Here is a 21551-nt window from a genome sequence, read left to right as displayed (position 1 = left end):
TTAAACACTACTCTCCACAGTTTTATTTAGGGGGAGACAGGGGAGTAATGATTAGAAACCAAGGAAGAAAGTATTGGCTTGAGAGGGAGGGAGAAGTAAGGGACTGCATAGTCAGGGGGAAGAACTCCACTCTGTCTCTGGTGAATCCTCTCAACTCCCCCCCCCCCCCAACCGCTGCTGGCCCGCACCCTGTCCTTGTATGCATTTTTAAAAAAAGTTGTTCATTTGCCACAAGTTTTCCATGTTAAACAGTAGCATGCGAGGCATTTCTAGTTCTGTGACCAAGTTTAGTGTGGGACTGGGGGCATCATTTAATGCCATGGAGTGCAATTTCCTGCATGATAATTTACCTCTCCTAGCTGCATGTTGAAGATGCTGGGTTGACATTTAAACAAATAAAACAGAAACTCTGAGTTTTCCTGATAAACTCAACTGGTACCCTAAACACACACACACACACACACACAGTGCTGCCTGATACTTAGGTTTTTACTGAATAAGTAAATAAAGACACATCCTGACTACATGGAAAATATTCAGGAAATCCTTCAATTGAAGCCCAGATCCAAATGATATCTTCACTCTCTAGGTTCAAATTAGTCACACTTTCCTGGCGCTTCTGTGAACCGAAATAATTAAAAGGGATTTCTTTTCATCTGTAATTTGCATTTGTCCATATCCGTTATTGACTCCTAAGGGTCCTGGCACAAGTCTAAGGCACCTCCTGTGGGAACCTAAGAAAGGAACAGGAAGGGCCAGTATGTCTGGGACAGCTGGAGAAAAATAAAAATGATGAAAGCCGCCATTGCTAAACTTCCTGTTAGTCTCTCACCCATATCTATTTCAGTTAGTCCAAGACCAAGAAGCAAGAACAGCTTCTTCACATGCCTCTCTGCTCCAGGTCTCCTCTAGGTCTCTTTCTGGCTCTATTCTTCCTTCTTCCTTCTTCCTCTCTTCTAGTCGCTGGTCAGCTCCACCCTTCTCTGGATGGGACAGGGAACCTGGAAACTTTCCTTTCCTTGGGAATCACCCTTTTACATTTGCAATACTCTCATTTAGGCAGGGGAAGAACAGCAGGAATGAAGGAGGGGATCTAAACTAAGACCTAAAGTTCTGCCTAAAAAGGTGGAAATATTTTTGGAGATGCTCCTGAGTTACTGGGGACCAATTACTAGATGCAAAAGGAGAGCAGAGTTACCAAGAATACCTATTTAGGCTCAGATGTCCCAAGAGACAGAGAAATGAGGAGTAGAGAAAAGAGAGCCATTTTAGGAGCAAAAGGATGGAGCAGGAGCAAGGAAGACCTAGCAAGAACGCGGGGAGAAAACTGTGTGAAGTGCCATGAACTTCCGGAAGCATAGCAGTATATTTGTGTGCAGTGACGGCTGAAGAAACCCAGACATAGACCCAGCTGCCTACAAGAGATGCTAGGTCATTGAATACACAGTTATTAAGAAAACTTAGAGAATCTTACACATAAAATACACTTCAGTGAATGTTTAATTGTGATAAAAAGCATTGAAGTAGTAGTTACTTTCAGAGCACCTGGGACTTAGCAGGCAGGACTAGAGGTACATTTGCTGGAGATGGGCATAGAGTGATCCACTGAGATGGTTTACAGGTGCTTTATGAGCTGGGCTATGAGCATGAGCTTCAACCTGTTGTTCTAAGGCCCGTGGGAGGATGCCTGATTGATGTTTGGCCACACTATACTGGCCAGAGTAGATAGTAAATTGATAAGAAAGATCTTTATTGGGTGACCAATGAACAAGTTTTTCTGATGATGAGCAAGTCAAGAGATAATCTGGAGTCACCTGATTCACAAGGTATTCAGGAGGCAAAATAAAGAGGACTTGGTGACTTACTGACTCTGGTTGAGGAGGTAGTTGAAAGAGGGAAGGAGAAGAAAGGGATGGTGACTTCTAGGTTTCTGGCTTGGGCAACAGAAGAATTTCTGTGATAGAGAATATAAAACATAGATTGGGGGCATAGACTGAGGAATAGAGCTAACCAGTTTATTTGGAGGCACTGAATGTGAGGTGCTTGAAAGACAACTAAATGGTGATGTCTAATAGACAGAGCCACGTTTGTAATTCAGAATATTAGCCTGTTTAAGTGAAGGAAACTCTGAGTTAAACACGTGTTTAACCCTCTAGACAGTAGCCCTACCTGGTCATTGTCTTGAACTCCACTGGGGATGTGACAAGTAAAGTACAGGGAACCTCTCCACTAACTTCATCCTACTGACATTTAATAGCATTCAATGCTTTTCTAGGTCCAAAATATCTATTAAAAAAAATCTCCTTTGTGGTCCTCCCTGGTGGCGCAGCGGGTTAAAGCACTGCACTAAGAAGCTTAAGCCAATTCCGCATGAGTTCGATCCCCGCCTGACTCAGAGGAGCTCCACGTGGCGTGGCAGACCTCTCCTGACCCTCCCGCTGCTCCCCTCAGCAGTGTACTTCGTCGATCTGCCCGTTCGGCTTCCCACTCTGTTCCTGGTGAATCCTCTCACCCTCCGCATCTCTGGCCTGTACCCCAGTTCTGTATGAATAAATAAATAAATAAATCTTAAAAAAAAATGTCTCCTTAGAGCTTTATGTGTGTCCATTTACTCCTTTCCTTCACATACAAACTTCCTAAAAGAGTAATCTACACTTACTTTCTCCACTTCTTCCCAACCCCCTCCTCATGCTGCTGCATTCAAGCTTCTATTCCCACTAACTCGTGGCAACAGTTCCACTCAGATAACCTTTAACATTTCATTTTGTGTGTCTACAGCTTGATCTCTCAGCAGCCCTCTGCACTGCTATCCATTCTTCCTTCTTAATCTAGTTTCTTGCTTGGTCTGTGTTGTACCATCTCCACTAAAGTTCCTCCTACTTCACTGGCTCTTACAACTGTTTCAGCAATAATAGTGAGCATGAATATTTATGAGAGAATTTTTTTTTGGTTTTCACATCCAACTGAGGCTAGGTTCAGTCATGCCATTAGTAAGAGGTTGGACTCAAATTTGTATATAGGTCTGATTCTTGACAGAACCCCATATTTAAACACTACTCTCCACAGTTTTATTTAGGGGGAGACAGGGGAGTAATGATTAGAAACCAAGGAAGAAAGTATTGGCTTGAGAGGGAGGGAGAACTAAGGCTCTGCATAGTCAGTGGGAAGAACTCAAATGGACAGATCCCCTCAGTCCTTAAAGAATTATCCTTAGCCATCACCCAGTGATCAGGAGACTGCAACTCTCCTCTGAGACCACAAGAGGGCAGCATCAAGAAGCCAGAGGCGGTGGGCCTCACTGCCCTGGATCCCCATGGATAGTGCATTCTGAGCATAAATGGGAGTGTCTGTGTGCTTTCTGGCATGCACCCACTCCTCTATTCCACTAGCTCTTCTTTTCCAGCGCCTGTCATCCTTGTTGTCTCACCACTGCAGGGCACTTCCCTGCCTTCTAGATTCTTGAGCTGGCCTACATGACAGAGCACACCCCCTTGGGTTAGAGTTAGAGTTTAGTTATCTTGGGGCCCCAGAGCAGAACATCTCTCCAAGGGAGCCCTGGTAGCTCACTCTTCATCATCCCCCACAATTCCCTTGTGTCTCAGAGAAGCTATATATGAGCAGCAGTATGGATGGGGCAGGCAGGGAGGGCTAGTGAGCCGTGGAGCCAGCCTCTGTGCAGACAATCTTCTTGCTGGGAGAGACCTGTCAGCTGCATACTTCCCACACTTTCCACATTTCAGCTGCCAGGTTCCAGACCTTGTCCCCTGACCTACCCAGCGAGGACTTTCTTCAAACCACGTGAGGCCCATTCCAGTCTTTGTGTTATCCCTTATGCTAGGAAGGACCCACTAATTCCAAACTTCTACCTTTGACTGAAGAGACAAGGCAAGGGGAACCCATTTACCCGGGAAAGACTCATGTGTGGTAGTGATTGGCATTGAAGAAGAAAACTGAGAAGCTGGGTTAGAAAGTTAACTTAAAACACCATGGAAGAGCTTGAGTGCAAACTAAGGGAATCCAGGTCTTCATCTCAAAGGCTATGGGTAACTTGCTCCTGGTAGCTTGCTAAAAAGGAGCTTGTTCAGTTTTACTGTGTACATGGAAATTATGTGGGGATTGTGGGGGGGGGGGGTTTGAAATAAACTGGAATGGCTGGGGAAGCCTAGTTAGGAAGTTCTTTTCATAATCAGAACAGAGTGGATTTAATAATATAATGATATGATGATATGATGTAATGATATGATTTGAGGTTTGGGAGGGATGCAGGAAGGGTGTGTTAAGTAAGAGGAATGACTGTAGTAGTTTAATTGGAAAAGCAAAATCATTCCGGTACATGACAGGACAGGGAAGTGAAGATGGGACTAACTGCCCTGACCTGGATAACTTGGGGGGTCAGGTTGTAACATTTAGAAAGAGTCCTTTTGGGGCAGGATGAGTATGAAGCCCATAAGCTATCCAAGTGGAAACAGGAAGATGCAGCAGGCTCTGTGGAGCTGTGCCTGGAGGTGGGGGGTGGGGTCCTGCAGTCAGCAGGGAGAGGAGTGGAAGAAGGGGATGAGCTGTGGAGAGTAGCTAGTCCTGGATTTTCTGTCCATGTCTCAGTTGCACTGGGCTTCTGTACCACACCCCAGCCAAGCACAATCTAGGCTGATTCAGGTAGCCCTTGAAAGGCCTTTATGAAAGAATCTAATTCTTTCCTTTGTCGGAGCTAAGAGTACTGGAAGTGATTGCCTTTGTTACCCCTATCTCTCCACCTTCCCAAACACCAGAACAGCTCTCCTCAAATTTCTCTTATTAAAAACATATTACCCAGGAGAAAGGATTTATTGTTTTAAAATCATATTTACAGACTTGTACCCTGGAAATTTCGATGCTCTGTGCCAGGAGTAGGACCTGGGGGGATAATATTTCACTAACTGCTTGAGATGATTCTATCAGGGAAGCTTGCCAAGTGCCACTCAGACCTAAACAAAAACCCTGCTTTTTGAAGTCTAATCCTACACTGAACCCTACACCATAGACTGAGATCTGGACTAAAACCAACCATAGCCCTGCTGGCATTAGGAGAATTAGCTGGTGTCAGTGTGGATGCTTCTATGCAAAATTTTCTGCTCGACTGGAAAGTGACCAAGAGCAGTGTTGCTAGTTAGAAATAGCAGCTTTGGAAATGAAAGCTGTTGTGTACATTTTCTGTGGTTAATGGGGCCCCAACGGGATACAAGAAGGAGAATTTGAAAACAGAGAGACTGTAGTTCAGAATTACTAGATTTACTTAATCTTTCAGCTACCTTCACTGCTTTAGTGCCCCTTCCTTATAAATTCCCTCTCTTCTCTATTCTTTTCCTCTTTCATAGACCCTGGACTTGGAATGCAGAATCCTAAACTCTTGGTTCCAGTCAAGGTTACTTCCAATGGAACTCTGGTCCACCCAATATACTTTCTGCTGGTGGGCATCCCTGGGTTGGGGCCTAACACACATTTCTGGCTGGCGTTCCCCCTGTGTTTTATGTATGCCTTAGCCACCCTGGGAAACCTGACCATTGTCCTTATCATCCGTGTGGAACGGCGCCTACATGAACCCATGTACCTCTTCCTGGCCATGCTTTCTACCATTGACCTAGTACTTTCTTCTGTCACTATGCCCAAGATGGCCAGCCTCTTCCTAACAGGCACCCAGGAGATTGAGTTCAACATATGTCTGGCCCAGATGTTCCTTATTCATGCTCTTTCAGCCATGGAGTCAGCTGTCCTGCTGGCCATGGCTTTTGACCGCTTTGTGGCCATCTGCTACCCTCTGCGGCATGCCTCTGTGCTCACAGGGCCTACAGTTGCCAAGATAGGTCTAGCTGCCCTGGCCAGGGGGTTTGTATTCTTCTTCCCTTTGCCCTTCATCCTGAAGCGCTTGTCATACTGCCGCAAACACACCGTCACACACTCTTTCTGTTTGCACCAAGATATTATGAAGCTGTCCTGTACCGACACCACGGTCAATGTAGTGTATGGACTCTTCATCATACTCTCAGTCATGGGCGTGGACTCCCTCTTCATTGGCTTCTCCTACATCCTCATCCTGAGGGCTGTGCTGGCGCTGTCCTCTCGAGGTGCAGCGCTCAAGGCTTTCAACACCTGCATCTCCCATCTCTGTGCGGTTCTGGTCTTCTATGTGCCTCTCATTGGACTTTCTGTGGTGCACAGACTGGGAGGACCTACTTCCCTGCTCCATGTGGTCATGGCTAATGTCTACCTACTACTACCACCTGTGGTTAACCCTGTGGTCTATGGCGCAAAGACCAAGGAGATCCGTTCACGGATCCTCCGTTTGTTCTCCTGGGATAAAAGTTGAGCAAGATCAGCCTGTGGTATCTGCAATTTTTGCTAAAGACGGGGACAGTAGGATCCCATCAAGTGGTTTGGTGATCGGAGCATGCAGCCCATTGGGATGTGGGCTTTTTCTGCTTCCTACTATCTAAACAGGCCTTGGACTTTTATCTCCAGGAATTTGTTGATGCAAAAGAACTTATGACCCAGTTTGAACAGGCCATCCTGGAGAATCATCATTCTGGTGTCTCTGCCACAGAGCCCTGGGGTTAGCCTGCTGTTTTAACCAGAATGCATAAACACTTCTGACACAAGAAGACTGTAAATGCCACACACAATTCTTTCCAGTCTTGTTGTATAATTTTAATTATTCTTGCTCTCTTGCATTCATGTCAACAACTTTTTGTTGTTTATAAACTTTCTTTCTTGGATCCCAAAGTGGTTACATGGTTATTTTTAGGTGTTTATGAATGTATTTGGGTGACTGTAACTGGAGCCAGGGAAGGGAAATGATAATAAGGGAAGAGAAAGTTAACATGGAGTATTTGTGTTTCTATATTCATGTGTGTATATTTATGAGGGCTCTGCCCTCATGCGTCTATAGGCACCATTGAACACCCTCCGAGCACTGTGTGTTCTGGTTGTGACCGTGACTGTGTGGATATATCTATGTTATTAACAGCGTGTGTGTATGTGAGAGCATGAGAACGTAGAATATGTGTCTGTGATATCTTGGTGAAGGTGTGTCCTGACATGTGTATGCTTCATGAATAATATATATGATGGCACATTTTTTTAAATTTAGGTGAGTTGGTGTGTGACATGTGTCTCTGCAGTATCTTTATGTGTGTCTGATGAAAATATTGCCTGCAACTCTTCTTTATATTTGTAAGATGTAAACTATAAAATGTAAATGCAGATTGTATGTGTAGAATGCAAAGCATTTATATATTTGTAGCAATGTAGAATATGCAACATGCTGAGTGTGTGGAAAGTGTGGGTGGGGATGGTGCAAACTTTCAGAGTGTGTGTGTTGTTGTCCATCTTCACACAGATCTGTCATGCATGGTGAATGTGATAGGAAGTCTTTCTGTATGATTTATGTTTTTGGTCACATGTAGGTGGCTTGCCATGCTTGAAGGATGTGTGTGTATTGTTTGTGGTGATTGTGGTTGGGCATATGCCTGGTGCATGTGTTTTCAGGCATATTTCCTTCACGTAGCTGCTGTGGATCATATGGAATGAGAGTGAGTACAGCATCTGTGTTCTGGCACTGATGGATGAATGATGTCTGCTTGCATCAGAGATAGAAGTGGGAAATTACAGAGGTTTTGTTGGGAAGTACAGGAGTTATTTGCCAATATGAGAGCTGGGACAGTACAAGGCCCAGTTTCTTGCCTGGGCTCCACATGGATTATGCCTTAGACTCTGGGAGTGATAGAAGCTACAAACTCCCTCTTTCCAGCTTCTCAAAGGTCAGACTACATCTTCTTTGTTCTGACCACAGGATTTTTGGTGTTTCTGTCACTTCTCCCCCAACTCCTCTCCCACATGTCCTGTCCTAACGTAAACGTATTTACTTTCTTAAATCCCTGGCCTCCTGCCTCAGGCCGGTTGCCCAATCACCCTGTCTCCCTTCCTTTTCTTGTTGGTATGCTGACTATCTCTCTTAAAAAAAATTGTTTTGCATTCGGGGTATTTTATTTTTAAAATGTTTTGCTTTTTTGACATCTCACATCTAAAATAAATCATGTAAATCAACAGGACCTAGCACCATAATTTAATACCTCTACCAACAGGCAGTGAGGAGTGGATGGTTTCCATTATTCTAGAAGGCTGCTGGTTGGTGCCCCTTCCATGCAGCTTTCCTCCTGCCAGGCCCATCACTGTTCTGATTTCTATCACCTGTAGATTAACCAAACATGTTTAAACTCCGTCAATTGCAGGGATTTTTGTTAATACCTTTGGGGAGACCATGAGTAGGGGTGGAGTGGGGGAGACCGATAGGACATTTCACGGGCTCTGGCATCTCCCTGGGGCCTCTCACTCCAGGGATGCTGACTTATGTGCCAGTTCCTGGAATCTGGTAGGTAAAAAACATTCACAGTGAAAAATTATAGGCAGGAAACAATATCGGTTCATTTGAGGCAGAAGAAAGAATACAGAAGAAATCCTGGAAATGTCATAAAGCAGCTTATACAAAATCTCTGGATCTCATTCCCTCTTCTGTATCTTATCACAGTAACAGTAATTTTGCGAAGCTTAAGTCCTGTGGACATTCTTTGTAAACAACAAATTTTTGTAAACATGCTATAAATGATTATACTCATGTTTATCTTATGGTACAATTTTAGGAAACAGTGTGCATTTTAGTGTATGTGGAGGAGCTTCCAGAACTGTGCAGACAATTACTTGCCGTGAATAAAAATAGCTCTTTAGTTCTTAATAAATTGCTTTCACAAAGTTTCAGGGAAATTGAAATTCTTTGTTCCCCACTGGTGTCTGATTTACAAATGAAATTCAGATTTACTAATAAAAGCAGAGGAAAAGAAAACTTTTTTTTTAATTATTACAAAAGTTTATTTTTACATCATTTTGCACATTTTTTTTTTCCATCTCGATTGTAATCCCCGCAGGTTTCCCATCACCAAATCACCCGTGTGCCACCACCATAGTCCCATGCATTTCTCTCCCTCCCCCCCACCCCGTTTTTGATCCCATTCCCCACTCCACCCCCACAAAATGTCTCTGGTATATGGTTCATTATTTTTGTTATTTTCTCGCCTGGTCCATTATACTCCTGCTATGAGTGAAACCATCCGGTATTTTTCTTTCTCTTTCTGGCTTATCTCACTAAGCATGATCTGGAAAAGAAAACTTTTTGAAGAACTTCCTTTACATGTGACTGATATTCATGTCAAGAAAAGAGACGATGTGGAGTTGGAATTAGATGTGATACAGATTAGGATCTCTGGCTTTGCTATGTGGGCCAAATACTCAGCTTATGGAGCCTCCGTGATTTTGGAAACTTTAAGTACAGAATATAATGTAGAAATATAAAACAAAAATGTAGGTCCTGGCCCTCCCTGGTGGCGCAGAGGATTAAAGCACTGCACTGAGAAGCTAAAGCCACTTCCGCATGAGTTCGAATCCCGCCCGCCCCGGAGGAGACCACATGACGTGGCAGACCTCTCCTGACCCGCCCGCTGCTCCCCTCAGCAGTGTACTTCATCGATCTGCCTGTTCTGCTCCCCACTCTGTCTCTGGTGAAGCCTCTCACCATCCCTGAGCCTCTGGCCTGTACCCCAGTTCTGTATGTACAAATAAATAAATCTTTAAAAAAAAAAAAAGTAGGTCCTGATGGGTGGCTGAGATTAAATAGGCTCATAGGTATGAAAACACATGGGAAACAGAAAGAAGCTAATAAATGTTGGTGGCAATAGCATTAAATAATAACACTGATAAAACGAGTTATTTTATTCCATCATAGGGGCCAATGGTCAAAGTTCAGTAGTGTTCACCTTCCACAGCCCCCTCTGGGTCAAGGCCAGACGCTAGTCTCTTGTCTAATTTGCAGTGTCTCTGGTCAGACTACCTCATAGTCATTGTTAGGAGATTGTGGGTTAACTCCAAGTCATCTAGAATCTCTTTACCTGGAAAACTGGTAATGACTAGGGTAATTATGCAGGTTTGAAAGCTTGACTAATTCCCTATATTAAAGTCTTCTTTTAGCCCCCCTTACCCCTAGTCTCTCCACTTCCCTCAGTCATAAAACTTAAATTTCTATATTCCCACTATCACCTCTTTGTGATAGAGGTTCAGTAATTACATGACAAGTATTGTTCATCCTTTATCCGGAAGCATATGACGACTGTAAGTCCCCTTTGAGGACAAGGCTTACGTTTTATTTATTTGGACCTGGCATATAATGTCATCAATGACCTTTCTGACAGGGGGATAATCTGAGTGGGTTCTGGTTCTGTTTAGACAAACAAGTTCATTCTTATTCCCTCCATCCCTTCCCATCTAATTTTTTTCTCTATAAATCAGTTTCACCTGGTTATTTTATAAAGTCTACAAAGTACTTTCCTGAGCTACTAATAATCAATTATGATTGAAAAACAGCACTGTATGGTAGATAACATCTCTGTTCCCATTTTACAGAGGAGAAACTCAAAAAGTTATAAGAAGTCATGTGAATAGCCTAAGGTTATACAGCTAAAACTGGGATAGTGACTCAATTTTAAGGTTCTTGTCCCAATGTCACAACTCTACAGTCTCAGGTATGAGATCCTGCTAATATATGGTGGAAGGCATGTAAATGTCAAGTGCTGGAGTGAGTCAAACTACTGTGGAACCATCCCTATATTGGTGCACCCCATTTCAGTATCCTTTATCCTGTCTGGCCCAGGAAAGTCCACTTAACCATGGTTGCCTTAAAAAACAAAAACAAAACCAAAAACAAACAAACAAACAAACAAAAAAACCCCCAACTTTTTAGTAATTAGATAGATTGGGTGGTATCCCACCGCCATATTTCCAAAGTAGGCAACTCTTTGAGCAATATCCACTTAGTCATCCTCAGTGGAGGAGATCCCAGCCCCCTGCTCTGGTGGAGGCCCCTCCCAGCCCCATCATTCAGCAGAGAGAGTGGTCTATTCAGCCTTGGGGGAAAATCACTGATAAGTTCAAAGGCCAAGTGAGAGATGCTATTTTTCTACTGTGGTTTCCATAGCTCTGTGGTCATCCAAGCACACCTGTGACTATTGCATGGCAGGGGTTTGTGCAAGTGGACTGATACATCTAAGGCCTAACAAGAGGATGCTGGGTGTTGCAGACTCACTGGGGAATTCTTGAATATCAAAGATAACCTCTTCTTTTGCTTAAACCAATCACTATCATCCTGTGCTCACTTATTCTAAAATTCTCCTCTTGGGACAAAGAATGTCATCAGGATCTTTAGTGCCAGCAGCACTGAGAGTCCAGACAGGCTGCTTCCCTAGTTAATGGGCATCTGGGTGAACTAGGTTATCTGAGAAGAAGCAGTCACTAAAGGGAGATGAGATTAGGTGCCCACAAAATTCTTTTCGGGGGGAAGTAAGGTATTTCTTGCCTCTAACCACTGGATATATTTAATTTTAAATTATGTGCTGATATGGAATTGGTGCAAAATAAATGGCACACATGTAAAGTATTTGATATGTTCACATCCATAAAACATACTACAATCAAGATAAGGAAGATATATATCATGCCCAAAACTTCCTTGTACCCTTTGCAAATTCTCACTTCCATCCCTCCAACCACCCCTTCCTCCACTCCCCAAGAGACACTGAAATACTTTAAGTCACTCTATGTTAGATTGCAGTTTTTGAATTTTTATATAAGGAGAACCATACAGTATGTATTCTTTTCTTGTCTGGTTTATTTCTTAGTTTCTTCAACTGGATGCCACTTCCTATTACTCCATCAGAAGTTCCTAGGGGAGATTTTTTTTAGCATCTTGCACAGTCAACATGTAGGGACATTGAGGGCAGAGGCAGAAATGTCTTAAGGATGATGGCAGTGAGTGTCAGTCCACCAGATGACAGCTTCTGTAACTCTTGTTTCACTGGCCCTGCTGTGGTCTGTGATACAATGGCCTCATCTTAAGTCTAACTTTTCCCAGCTTGAGTTCACAAAAAAGTTCACTGTTGTGAAATTGATTTGTGAAAAAATAAAGGAAAATCAATTAATATTCACTTTGCTTTATTTATAGTCTTCCTTTTAGTTAAATATGTGAGACATTTTGTTTCACATTTTTCAAATTTCTCTACAATCCTTCAAAATGTTCTATCACTATTTTTGCCCTTAATAGAAAAACCAGATGCCATTGGTCTTATAAGGCTGGACTAGGGGGGAGGGGTAGATCAGGAAACCATATTTTTTCCTCAACCAGATGTTCAGAAACCCAAGGCCAGGGAGTAGAAGATAGAGGCATAGGCCCTGGGGACCCCTGTTACAAGTTAGCAGGACACAGCCCCAGAGGCTGGGGACAAAGATGAAACCCTTGAGCATTGGGGAAAGGCAGATGGGTCTGTTGGGATCCAGTTCAGCAGGGTCCTAAGACAGGGCTATCAACAGAAAGAAGGTGGAGGATAGAATTTCAGGAAGGAGACAAAGTTAATCATGGAGACAACTGAAAAAAAAATTTTTTTTCTTTTCCTTTGGCTGAGTTTGTTAAGTCTGGGGAAAAAATCTTAGAAAATTCCCCTCATGAAAACCAGGGTCACACAATTGGGCTGTTCCCTGACCAACTTTGCACTAGAAACTGGTATGAGGATCCCGGTTGGTACAGGACCCATCAGTGGGAGACTCTAGAGACCCTTCTATCCACTGCCCCTCCTTCCACTGCTCACCCCTCCCCCCCCAGCACCTTCCCATGACACAGAGGCCTAAAGGAATCCAGATCCACAGTTGGCTACTGAGGGTAGACCTCCTGGGCAGAACTCTTCCCCCAGCTGGGAGAAGTAGGAGGGAGGAAGGAAGACAGAGAATAAATAACTGACCAGGGAGGTCCAAGGCAGGAGGCGGAGACAGAGCAGGCTGCACTTTGGTGCAGTCTGCTGGAGCTCTTTAGGAAGCTTCCAGGAAGGAAAGGCACCCGTTCCTTCAGGGCAACTGAGGTGAGTGCAGGAGATGGCTGTGTCCAGGGGTTTCTAGTAGTTAGTAGACTCTCTTTGAACCTGCAGAGAAAGTGAGAAGCCAGCCTGTGAAGAACCAGACATACAAGGCTGTGAAGGAAGGTCCTGACTCAAAGAATAGTCAGCCTTTGCAAGCTCTCTGCTTGTATGGTGAGTGAAAGTGTGGAAGGTGTTAGAGGCTGCCTATGGGTAGGTCTCAAGCAATTTTTCAGTGATCAGTGTACTGGCGTGCACATTGGGAACCTGGCAGGAATTGGCCTAAATGAAAGGGCACTGGGGCAGAAGATAGAGCTGGGACAGGGAACTGGGGTCCTTGTTTGACTGGGGTCCTAACTGATCAGGACCAGGACCCCAGCTAGTGTGGTCAAAGTTCAGTTTGTGATGAAGGGGTTAGACAATTGCTTTCTTTGGGGTGCAGACTCTGAAGGCAGTGTGGCTCATTCAATATTCTACAACAAGAGAGAGGCTTGTTGGAGAATGGGTCTTAGCAATCTTTCTGGGGCTCTGGTCTGATCCAGTCTGTGACTTGGATCAGGGCTCAGTTTCTACCTACTTGAAAAAACAAACAAACAGTGTCCACATGGCTACTTCCTTGCCTTGCACACTTTATCCCAGTCACATTGAATAGCCTGTAGCTTTTCAAGTGCCGTCTCTTGTATTACACTTAAAAAAATTAGATCATTTCTCTTGTTTCAATTCCCCCAAGTCACTCAGAATTAAATCAAAGTTCCTTGCAATGTCCTACAAGCCATGCCGTGGTCTGATTCCTGCCCTCCTCTCTAATCTTATCCTCCAAACTACTTTTGTGCTCTGACGAACCCAGTACATTCACCTTCTTTCTGTATTGAACCCTCAAACACTTAACACCTCAAGACTTTTAGCTCTTGAATCCTCTGCCTGGGATGCTGTTTCCTTAGACCTTGGAATTAACTGCTGGCGTTTTCCGTCACACGGTTCTCATCTCGCATGTCATGGCCTTGGAGCGGCTTTCACTGACTCTTTGTCTCAACTCTGGGTGGTCTACTGCTGTCCTTTTCTAGCCTACCCTCTGTCTTGTCTTCAGTGCCCTAATCTCTTTTTGAATTTTTGGGGTGCATTTATTTCTTTTCTTTTTGATAATGCCCTCCTAGTTCATGGGCTCTATGAGAGCAGTGATCTTTTCCTTTTTTTATCTCCAGTGTTAGGCACACAGTAGGCACTTAATATGTTTTTCTTGTCTTGTTTTTCTCGTCTAAGTGAATGTGGCTGTGTCTGCCTACTGACCTCCTGAGGGAAGTCATCTGAGTGTGACCACTTGCTGAGCTATCATCTCTTTTGCTCCCTGAGGTCCTTGTGCTGCCCCTTGTCCTAGCATTTTTCATAGCACACTGTGACAGTGGCATATTTACTTCAGTTTCTGTCCATCATTCAGGGGTGATTTGAGACTCATTACTCTGTATCTCAGTGTCTCCAGCACTTAACACACAGAAGTCAGTAAGTAGTTGTTAAAAAATCCATGTGTTGATCAAATTCTCAGATCCTTCTTTTACCTCCCCACATCTCCCTGCTGCAGGCTACATGCAGAGCCGCTCTGATGAGCATGGGGCTCTGCAGGGTACCTAGAACAAGCTTTGATCTAGACCTCTGTGGAACTCTGAGTGGTTCTGACCCCTCGGGAAGTGGAGGGACAGATACCCAAGCCCCATTGCCAGAGCCAACTTGAGTGAAGTGAGAGGGGCTTGGAGCCTCATTTTTTTTTTTTAAGATTTATTTATTTTTGCATACAGAACTGGGGTACAGGCCAGAGGCTCAGGGGCGGTGAGAGGCTTCACCATAGGCAGAGCGGGGAACAGAACAGGCAGATCGACGAAGTACACTGCTGAGGGGAGCAGCGGGCGGGTCAGGAGAGGTCTGCCACGCCATGTGGTCACCTCCGGGGCAGGCGGGAATCGAACTCATGTGGAAGCGGCTTTAGATTCTCAGTGCTGTGCTTTAACCCGCTGCGCCACCAGGGAGGGCCGGAGCCTCATTTTGATTTATTGAATTAGAAATTACTTTTTCCAGTTTTCAGTTTGCATCTTAGATGTTCTAAAAAAATATGGTCAAAGCCCTTTAAGGCTTTGTGTGCCTCTCAAATCCAAGCAAATGAGGGGGACAGGGGTTGTAGATTAGCTCTTGTAGGGCTGGTGTGGGGGTACCCCTTCCATGGAGGGTCAGGGAAATTCCTCTCTGGGAACCAATGATGAGCTCCGACCGTCCTTGCCCACTATAGCCTTGCTCCATTGCCTGCCTCCCTCTTTGGGCCTGGAAGTAGGAGCCAGAGACTCCCAGGTATTTCTGGGCTTCCCTCCAAGGACATTCTCTTCCAGATGTTCCCACAGAAGCTGGTGCTGGCACCAGAGGTTTCTCTCTACAGCTCTAGGCAAAACATGTGTGTATGTTCCATAGCAGTCTGTGTGTCTAGCCCAGATAATGGCAGTGGCTACCAATTTCCACTGAATCTCTTTTGTTTCCCTTCCCCACTGAATGTAAGTAGGGAGAGCTGGTCAGGTGAGTCCTGGAGGCTTTCTGGACTTATGGGTCCTCAAATTTTGTATTCCTTAGAGACTAACTTTGAAATAGTCTTTGTGAAGAAGGACAGGGCAATTGGTTGGCTTATGAAGAGGACCTCTGACTGCGCTTTGGTTTTCTCTTGGGCCATGGATCTGACTCACCAAGCCCTTCTTATTTCCTCCTACCTCATGAGTAGATCTTATAAGCCTCAGAAGATGCAGCTTGATTAAAGGTGCTATAAAATTGGGACAGTTGTACAAGTTTTGGACTTAGATAGTCCAGGTTCAACTTCTGCTTTACCAGTTACAATGGGCCTGAGTTTTCTTACATATGATGTAGAGAAGATGCATAGAAGTTTTATTAAGCAGAGATAATTTTGGGTTAGAAATAATCTTTCCCCAATTCTCTAAGAAACTTCCCTAGGACTTGTGACTTTTTTTCAGAGAAAATTGAAAGCACAGGGCTATTTCCTGGTATTAGAGCAGCTCTTTAAGAAAGCACAAAAGAAGGCTAAACCTTGTTTACTTTTCCTCAATTGTATCTTATTTTCAAAAAGAGCAAATTGATCCCATTTCCTTTTTGGTTTCGAATGTTCTAATTACTAATGGCTGGGCCACTCAAACTCTGTGCCACCCTGCCCTTGTCCAGCCTCCTAAAGGGAATGTGGGGCTGCTTCAGAGCCAGCAGTTTGAAGTGCAACACTCAGTTCTGCCCACTGGCCCCCTTTCTATCCTTTAATTGTTCTCTTGCTGCAAACTTCTGAGGTCCAACCTGATATTTTATCCCCAGGACAGCTGTCTGCTTTCTGCAGCTGAGCCTATTCCCTTCCAGGTCAGTTGACTCTTCCTCTCCTTGATTTCTAGTTTCTCAATATGGTGCTGTGTCTGTGCCATTATTAGAGACTGGCTGCCAATGGGTAGGTGTATGAGTGTGTGTGTGAGGTGAAGCGACAAGCTGACAAATGGGTGGGGGGAGGAATGAAAGATTTTTGAAAACTTCAGACACCTTCAGAAAACTTGTTCTTCATTTTTATGGAAACATGAAAAAATGCTTTGTAAACTATGATGAAGTTTTTACAATGTCATTTGAAAGTCCTTAGTTCATATACTTCTGCAACAACATTGTGATCTTGTCATTATCCTCTGATTCTCTTGTCATTATCCTCTGATTTATTTAGAGCCAGGGCCTTTCTTCTAAACCCTAGCTCTCTGCTCACCACCTCACTCTATTCTCAGAGAGATAGGGTTGACAGTGTTGATTCATCATTTTTACCAAAGTGTTTCCAAAGGAAATACATTTTAATTTGGGAATTGTCATTTTCTACCATACCTGTCCATATGAAATTTCAGGGTAATTTGATCATTGATCCTCTGGGTCATCAGAGCCTTCTTGGCAGTGTTTGCAGTCAGAAATCCTAGGTGGCTCCCTCTCTTGGGCATAAATTCTGCTGCTGGTTTGCTCTGTTCATTTAGAACCACTGCCCCACTCCCTGTGCCTCCTTGCATGCCTGCTGGCAACCTGGATAAACAAGGCCTTTTCTGTTTGACTCAAAGATTCTTGCTCTGATACGAAGACCATCTTGCACTTGCCTTTCAAGCATTCTTCCCCTCTTCTCAAAAGTCTTCAGAGTTTAAACAACCGGCAGTCCTCCCTTGCTGTGCTCTTTTCATTAGAGACCATTGAGAGATTCTCCTTTTCATAAAACTCATTTTCATTTTCAATAAACATTTGCTAAACACCAATCAATACATATGTCAGGGCTCCTGCCATTCAGGAATTCATAATTCGGGGGAACAAATAGAGCAATAATTATAATTCAAGACTATAAAGGCATAACAGAGACTTAAGCAAAGTTCTTTGAGAACACAGTAGAGCAGAAAACATTTAATTACACCCCAGGAAAAGAGGCCTAGGAAAAAGCTCAGGACTGAAACAGTGAACCAGGATGTGAAAAGTGTGTAAGATTTTGCTCAGTGGGAAGCACTGAGGGGGGACTGAATGGATCTTGACAAAGGGGACAGGTTGCAGAAAAGGAAAAGGATGAACGCTCTACGAGCAGAGCAGCGTGGCTCAGCACCCTCTGTCAGAGGCTTCCACCAGGCTGCTGCAGGTTGACGAGCAAGGAGGCAAGACAAAAATTCATTTGTCTCCTCATCTAGGTAGGGAAAGCAGTTTATCTTGGCTTCGGGAGGATGAGAACAACAGAGTTAAGTTTTGACTGAGGATTGGCTGTGAGGCAGGTAGATTGGTAGAAATGTAGGTTTGGCTGAAACTCATGGACTGTCATAGGGTGGACGAGACACAGAAGAATATAAAGAGCTTCCCCCCCCTCCCCCGATAAATGAAACTTTAACCTTCTGTTGGTGGGTCTCCTGCCTCTGGGTAACTCCATTCCTCAGTTTTGGCTGAAAACAAGGTTACTTTAGTCTGTGCCTGCTCAGGCTGAGTCTTATGCTGATAAATTCCAGACTTTGTTGTTTATAAAAGCAAACCTCAAAAAGAAGTTTTAAATTTTATTTTCTTTCATGCACTTGAGTTTGAGAATAATTTAAGCCTTTAACCTTGGCAGGATTTCCATATGGTTAGAGCATAGAGGTCATGGTGAGGAGAGGTGAGAGAGAAACGAGGTCACATGCTGAAAGACATTTTGCCATTTTGTAATAACTTAGTCTTTATTCTAGAATTAATTTGGAGCTTTCAAAGGCATTTAAAAAAATAATAGTGACCTGATTTCATTAGAAGATCTGGGTACTGTAGAGGTGAAAGACAGGATAGAAGTGATGGGAGTTTTTGTTTTTTAAACCTAATGTGTACTCAGTAACTTATCTTTGGTGAACTAGATGATTTAAAATAAGCTTAGAATTTTTGCCTTAACATTTTACTTGTTTTCAGGATTTATTTTAGAGGTTGGGTTAATAAGTAGAACTGGGTGAATGTTCATTGGAATTACAAAGAATGGTTAGATTGAATTTAGGATAGAATCCCAGTTCAGAATGGAATCTGAGTTTAGACTAGGATCCGAGTTTAGATGAGCAATCACATTAGAATTTGGGTCAGAAAATAGGAAGTTAGGGTGTGTGGGGGGGAAGCATGGTATTGGAATTCTGGAGGATCTGACAAGGGCTTATGTTTGCATTCCAGCTTCCACCTGCCTGTCACTGGTTGTGCTCAGCTTCTTCACCATGGTGGGCCCCAATGACAACGGATCCAGTGCCACATATTTCATCTTAATAGGCCTCCCAGGCTTGGAAGAGGCTCAGTTTTGGTTGGCATTTCCGTTGTGCTCCCTCTACCTTATCGCTGTGCTAGGTAACTTGACAATTATCTACATTGTGCGGACTGAGCACAGCCTACATGAACCCATGTATATCTTCCTTTGCATGCTTTCTGGCCTTGACGTCCTCATCTCCACCTCATCCATGCCCAAAATGATGGCCATCTTCTGGTTCAACTCCACTACCATCCAGTTTGATGCATGTCTGCTACAGATGTTTGCCATCCACTCCTTATCTGGCATGGAGTCCACGGTACTGCTGGCCATGGCCTTTGACCGCTATGTGGCCATCTGTCACCCACTACACCATGCCACTGTGCTCACTTTGCCTCGTGTAACCAAGATTGGGATGGCTGCTGTGCTCCGAGGGGCTGCACTTATGGCACCCCTGCCTATATTCATCAAACGACTGCCTTTCTGCCGCTCCAATGTCCTTTCCCATTCATATTGCCTTCATCAAGATGTCATGAAGTTGGCTTGCGCTGACATCCGTGTCAATATCATCTATGGCCTCATTGTCATCATCTCTGCCATTGGCCTGGACTCACTGCTCATCTCTGTGTCATATCTGCTTATTCTCAAGACTGTGCTGGGATTGACCCGTGAAGCCCAGGCCAAGGCATTTGGCACGTGCGTCTCTCATGTATGTGCTGTTTTCATATTCTACGTTCCTTTCATTGGATTATCTATGGTGCACCGCTTTGGCAAGCGGCACGACTCCCTCTTGCCTGTCATCATGGCCAATGTCTATCTGCTTGTCCCTCCTGTGCTCAACCCTTTTGTGTATGGAGTGAAGACAAAGCAGATCCGGCAGCGCATCCTTCGTCTTTTCCAAGTGACCACCCACACTTCAGATCCGTAGGTGTCAGTAATTAGATTCCCTTTTCCTTCAAAGTCCCCCCATTCAGACTTCCATGTCAAAATTTTGAAAGACAATCATAGGAAAACTATCTTCCTTAATAAAAATACAACTGATCCTTCAAAGATGAAACTGTTACCAAAGTCTCCATGTGGGTAGGGGAAGCAGAAATGGTCTATTTCCAATTCCGATTTTTCAATATTTTTTTCTCTTTAGTTCTTCATACCATACACTATTGTTATTTTTTTAAGACTTATTTATTTATTCATACAGAACTGGGGTACAAGCCAGCAATGCAGGGGCAATGAGAAGATTCACCAGAGACAGAGCGGGGAGCAGGGCCGACTGATGAAGTACCCTGCTGAGGGGAACAATGAGTTGGTCAGGAGAGGCCCACCCAGGAGCCCCAGGAAGCAGGAACAGTCCTTCCAGAAGGAAGTAGAGTGGGAAGGAAGGGGTGTATGCACTACAGGAGAGCAGTAGGAGTGAACAGAGCAGGAACTAAGTCACTATCCTTAGGGGAATACACAAAGTCATGTATGTGAGAAGCAACTCTGTGTGTGGAGAGCATGACATGTGGCCAGCCAGACTTTCATGGTCTTGACTGATAGTACAGGGCTACTTGGTAGAAGAGGCATGGAGAACACATCCAGTTTCTTGGACTGGAATTTGGAAGATGAGAATTGGAAGTGTTACAGAATCTGCTAGGTGAGGGTGAGTGGACGCCAGCAGAACTAGTGGCAGAAGCTAATTAGTCCTGGTTTTGGTTACTGTAGACTGTGTGAAGACTAGCCCATTTCACAGTAATACCCTTTTGCTGATGGGGGTGGGGAGAGAGAGAGAACAATATATGGTCACTGGGCTCTCCATTTGTTTCATTGCTCTATGTACCTGATTTTATGCTCATAAATTTGCTCTGCTCATAAAGACTTGTCATATAGTTTGAAATCAGAAAACCTGATGCCCTCAACTTTTTCTTTTCTATTTCTTTGACTATTCTGGTTCTTTTCTGGATCCATATCAATTTTAGGATATTTTGTTCTATTTTTATGAAAAAGGACAGTGAGATTTTGATAGGGGTTCCATTTAATCTGTAGATTTTTGTAGTGTGGAATGGACATTTCACAATATTAATTCTTTCAAATTGTGAGCAAAGGAGTGATAACAGGATCTCAAGTACGTATCTGGTGAAGCATCTTAGGTGGATGAACTAGTGTTTTGCCAGTGAGGAATGGGCTTCCTGAGAAGTCTCTTTGGGCTGATTGTGAAACTAATTGTCCCTGGCTCAGGGACATTGACTTTTAAGAGTGAAGGCAGACGACAGTGAAGTTAATATTATTAGCTCATGTGATAGTGCAAGGACAGAGGGAGGTGTCTTTTGGAGCAAGGGACACACATTTGCTTCACAGTGTAAACAGCTGTATCCACTGCCTCCATTGCATAGAAGGTGGTATAAACTTAGCAATGAGTTATTAAACTAATGGGTGAGTATTTAATCAGGAGTATTATTCAGGTATAAGTCTGTTCAAGAAAACGTCCTGAAGCCATCTCTGGGTCAATATATTTTTTTGGGTAATGGAGACATTCAGTGTGAGTCAGGTGAGTGTTACTTTTGAGAACCACAATAAACAATCAATACAAAGGCTACTTGTGACAGCAAGTAATAATGTGTTCATAGAGAGGAATTTACAAGATGAAAAGGAAGCAGAAAAGAGAAGATCAAACAACAGGGTACAGAAGACAAAACCTCGGAAAGTCCTTGGGGAGAACGACATCAAGAAGGAAAGCTTACTCCCCAAGGCTGGGAATTTATTACTCCATTCATTTGCTGCTCACATTTGAAAAATGGAGCAGAGGAGAGCTAGCTCCTGCATCCAGAGCACTT

At 43.8% G+C, this 21551-nt stretch overlaps 2 protein-coding genes across 2 annotated transcripts; both read left to right on the top strand.

Moving 5' to 3' along the window:
* Positions 1-5368: 5368 nt before the first annotated feature.
* LOC101629239 (olfactory receptor 51D1) lies at positions 5369-6343 on the top strand. The gene has a single exon (XM_004683677.1). The coding sequence runs from the start codon at positions 5369-5371 to the stop codon at positions 6341-6343; it is 975 nt and encodes a 324-aa protein (XP_004683734.1).
* A 12335-nt stretch (positions 6344-18678) lies between these two features.
* On the top strand, positions 18679-19763 carry LOC101632866 (olfactory receptor 51E1). Its single transcript, XM_004683145.2, has one exon. It carries the CDS (start codon positions 18716-18718, stop codon positions 19667-19669), a length of 954 nt encoding a protein of 317 aa, XP_004683202.1. The 5' UTR covers positions 18679-18715; the 3' UTR covers positions 19670-19763.
* Positions 19764-21551: the final 1788 nt, after the last annotated feature.

This window comes from Condylura cristata, unplaced genomic scaffold, assembly GCF_000260355.1.
Source record: "Condylura cristata isolate star-nosed mole 26May11 unplaced genomic scaffold, ConCri1.0 scaffold00015, whole genome shotgun sequence".
NCBI classification, from domain to species: domain Eukaryota; kingdom Metazoa; phylum Chordata; class Mammalia; order Eulipotyphla; family Talpidae; genus Condylura; species Condylura cristata.
Note: the sequence above shows the minus strand (reverse complement) of the source record. Positions and strands in the feature narration are given on the sequence as shown.

Coding starts and splice junctions, on each gene's coding strand:
- LOC101629239 (XM_004683677.1), top strand. CDS start 5,369: ATGCAGAATCCTAAACTCTTGGTTCCAGTCAAGGTTACTTCCAATGGA.
- LOC101632866 (XM_004683145.2), top strand. CDS start 18,716: ATGGTGGGCCCCAATGACAACGGATCCAGTGCCACATATTTCATCTTA.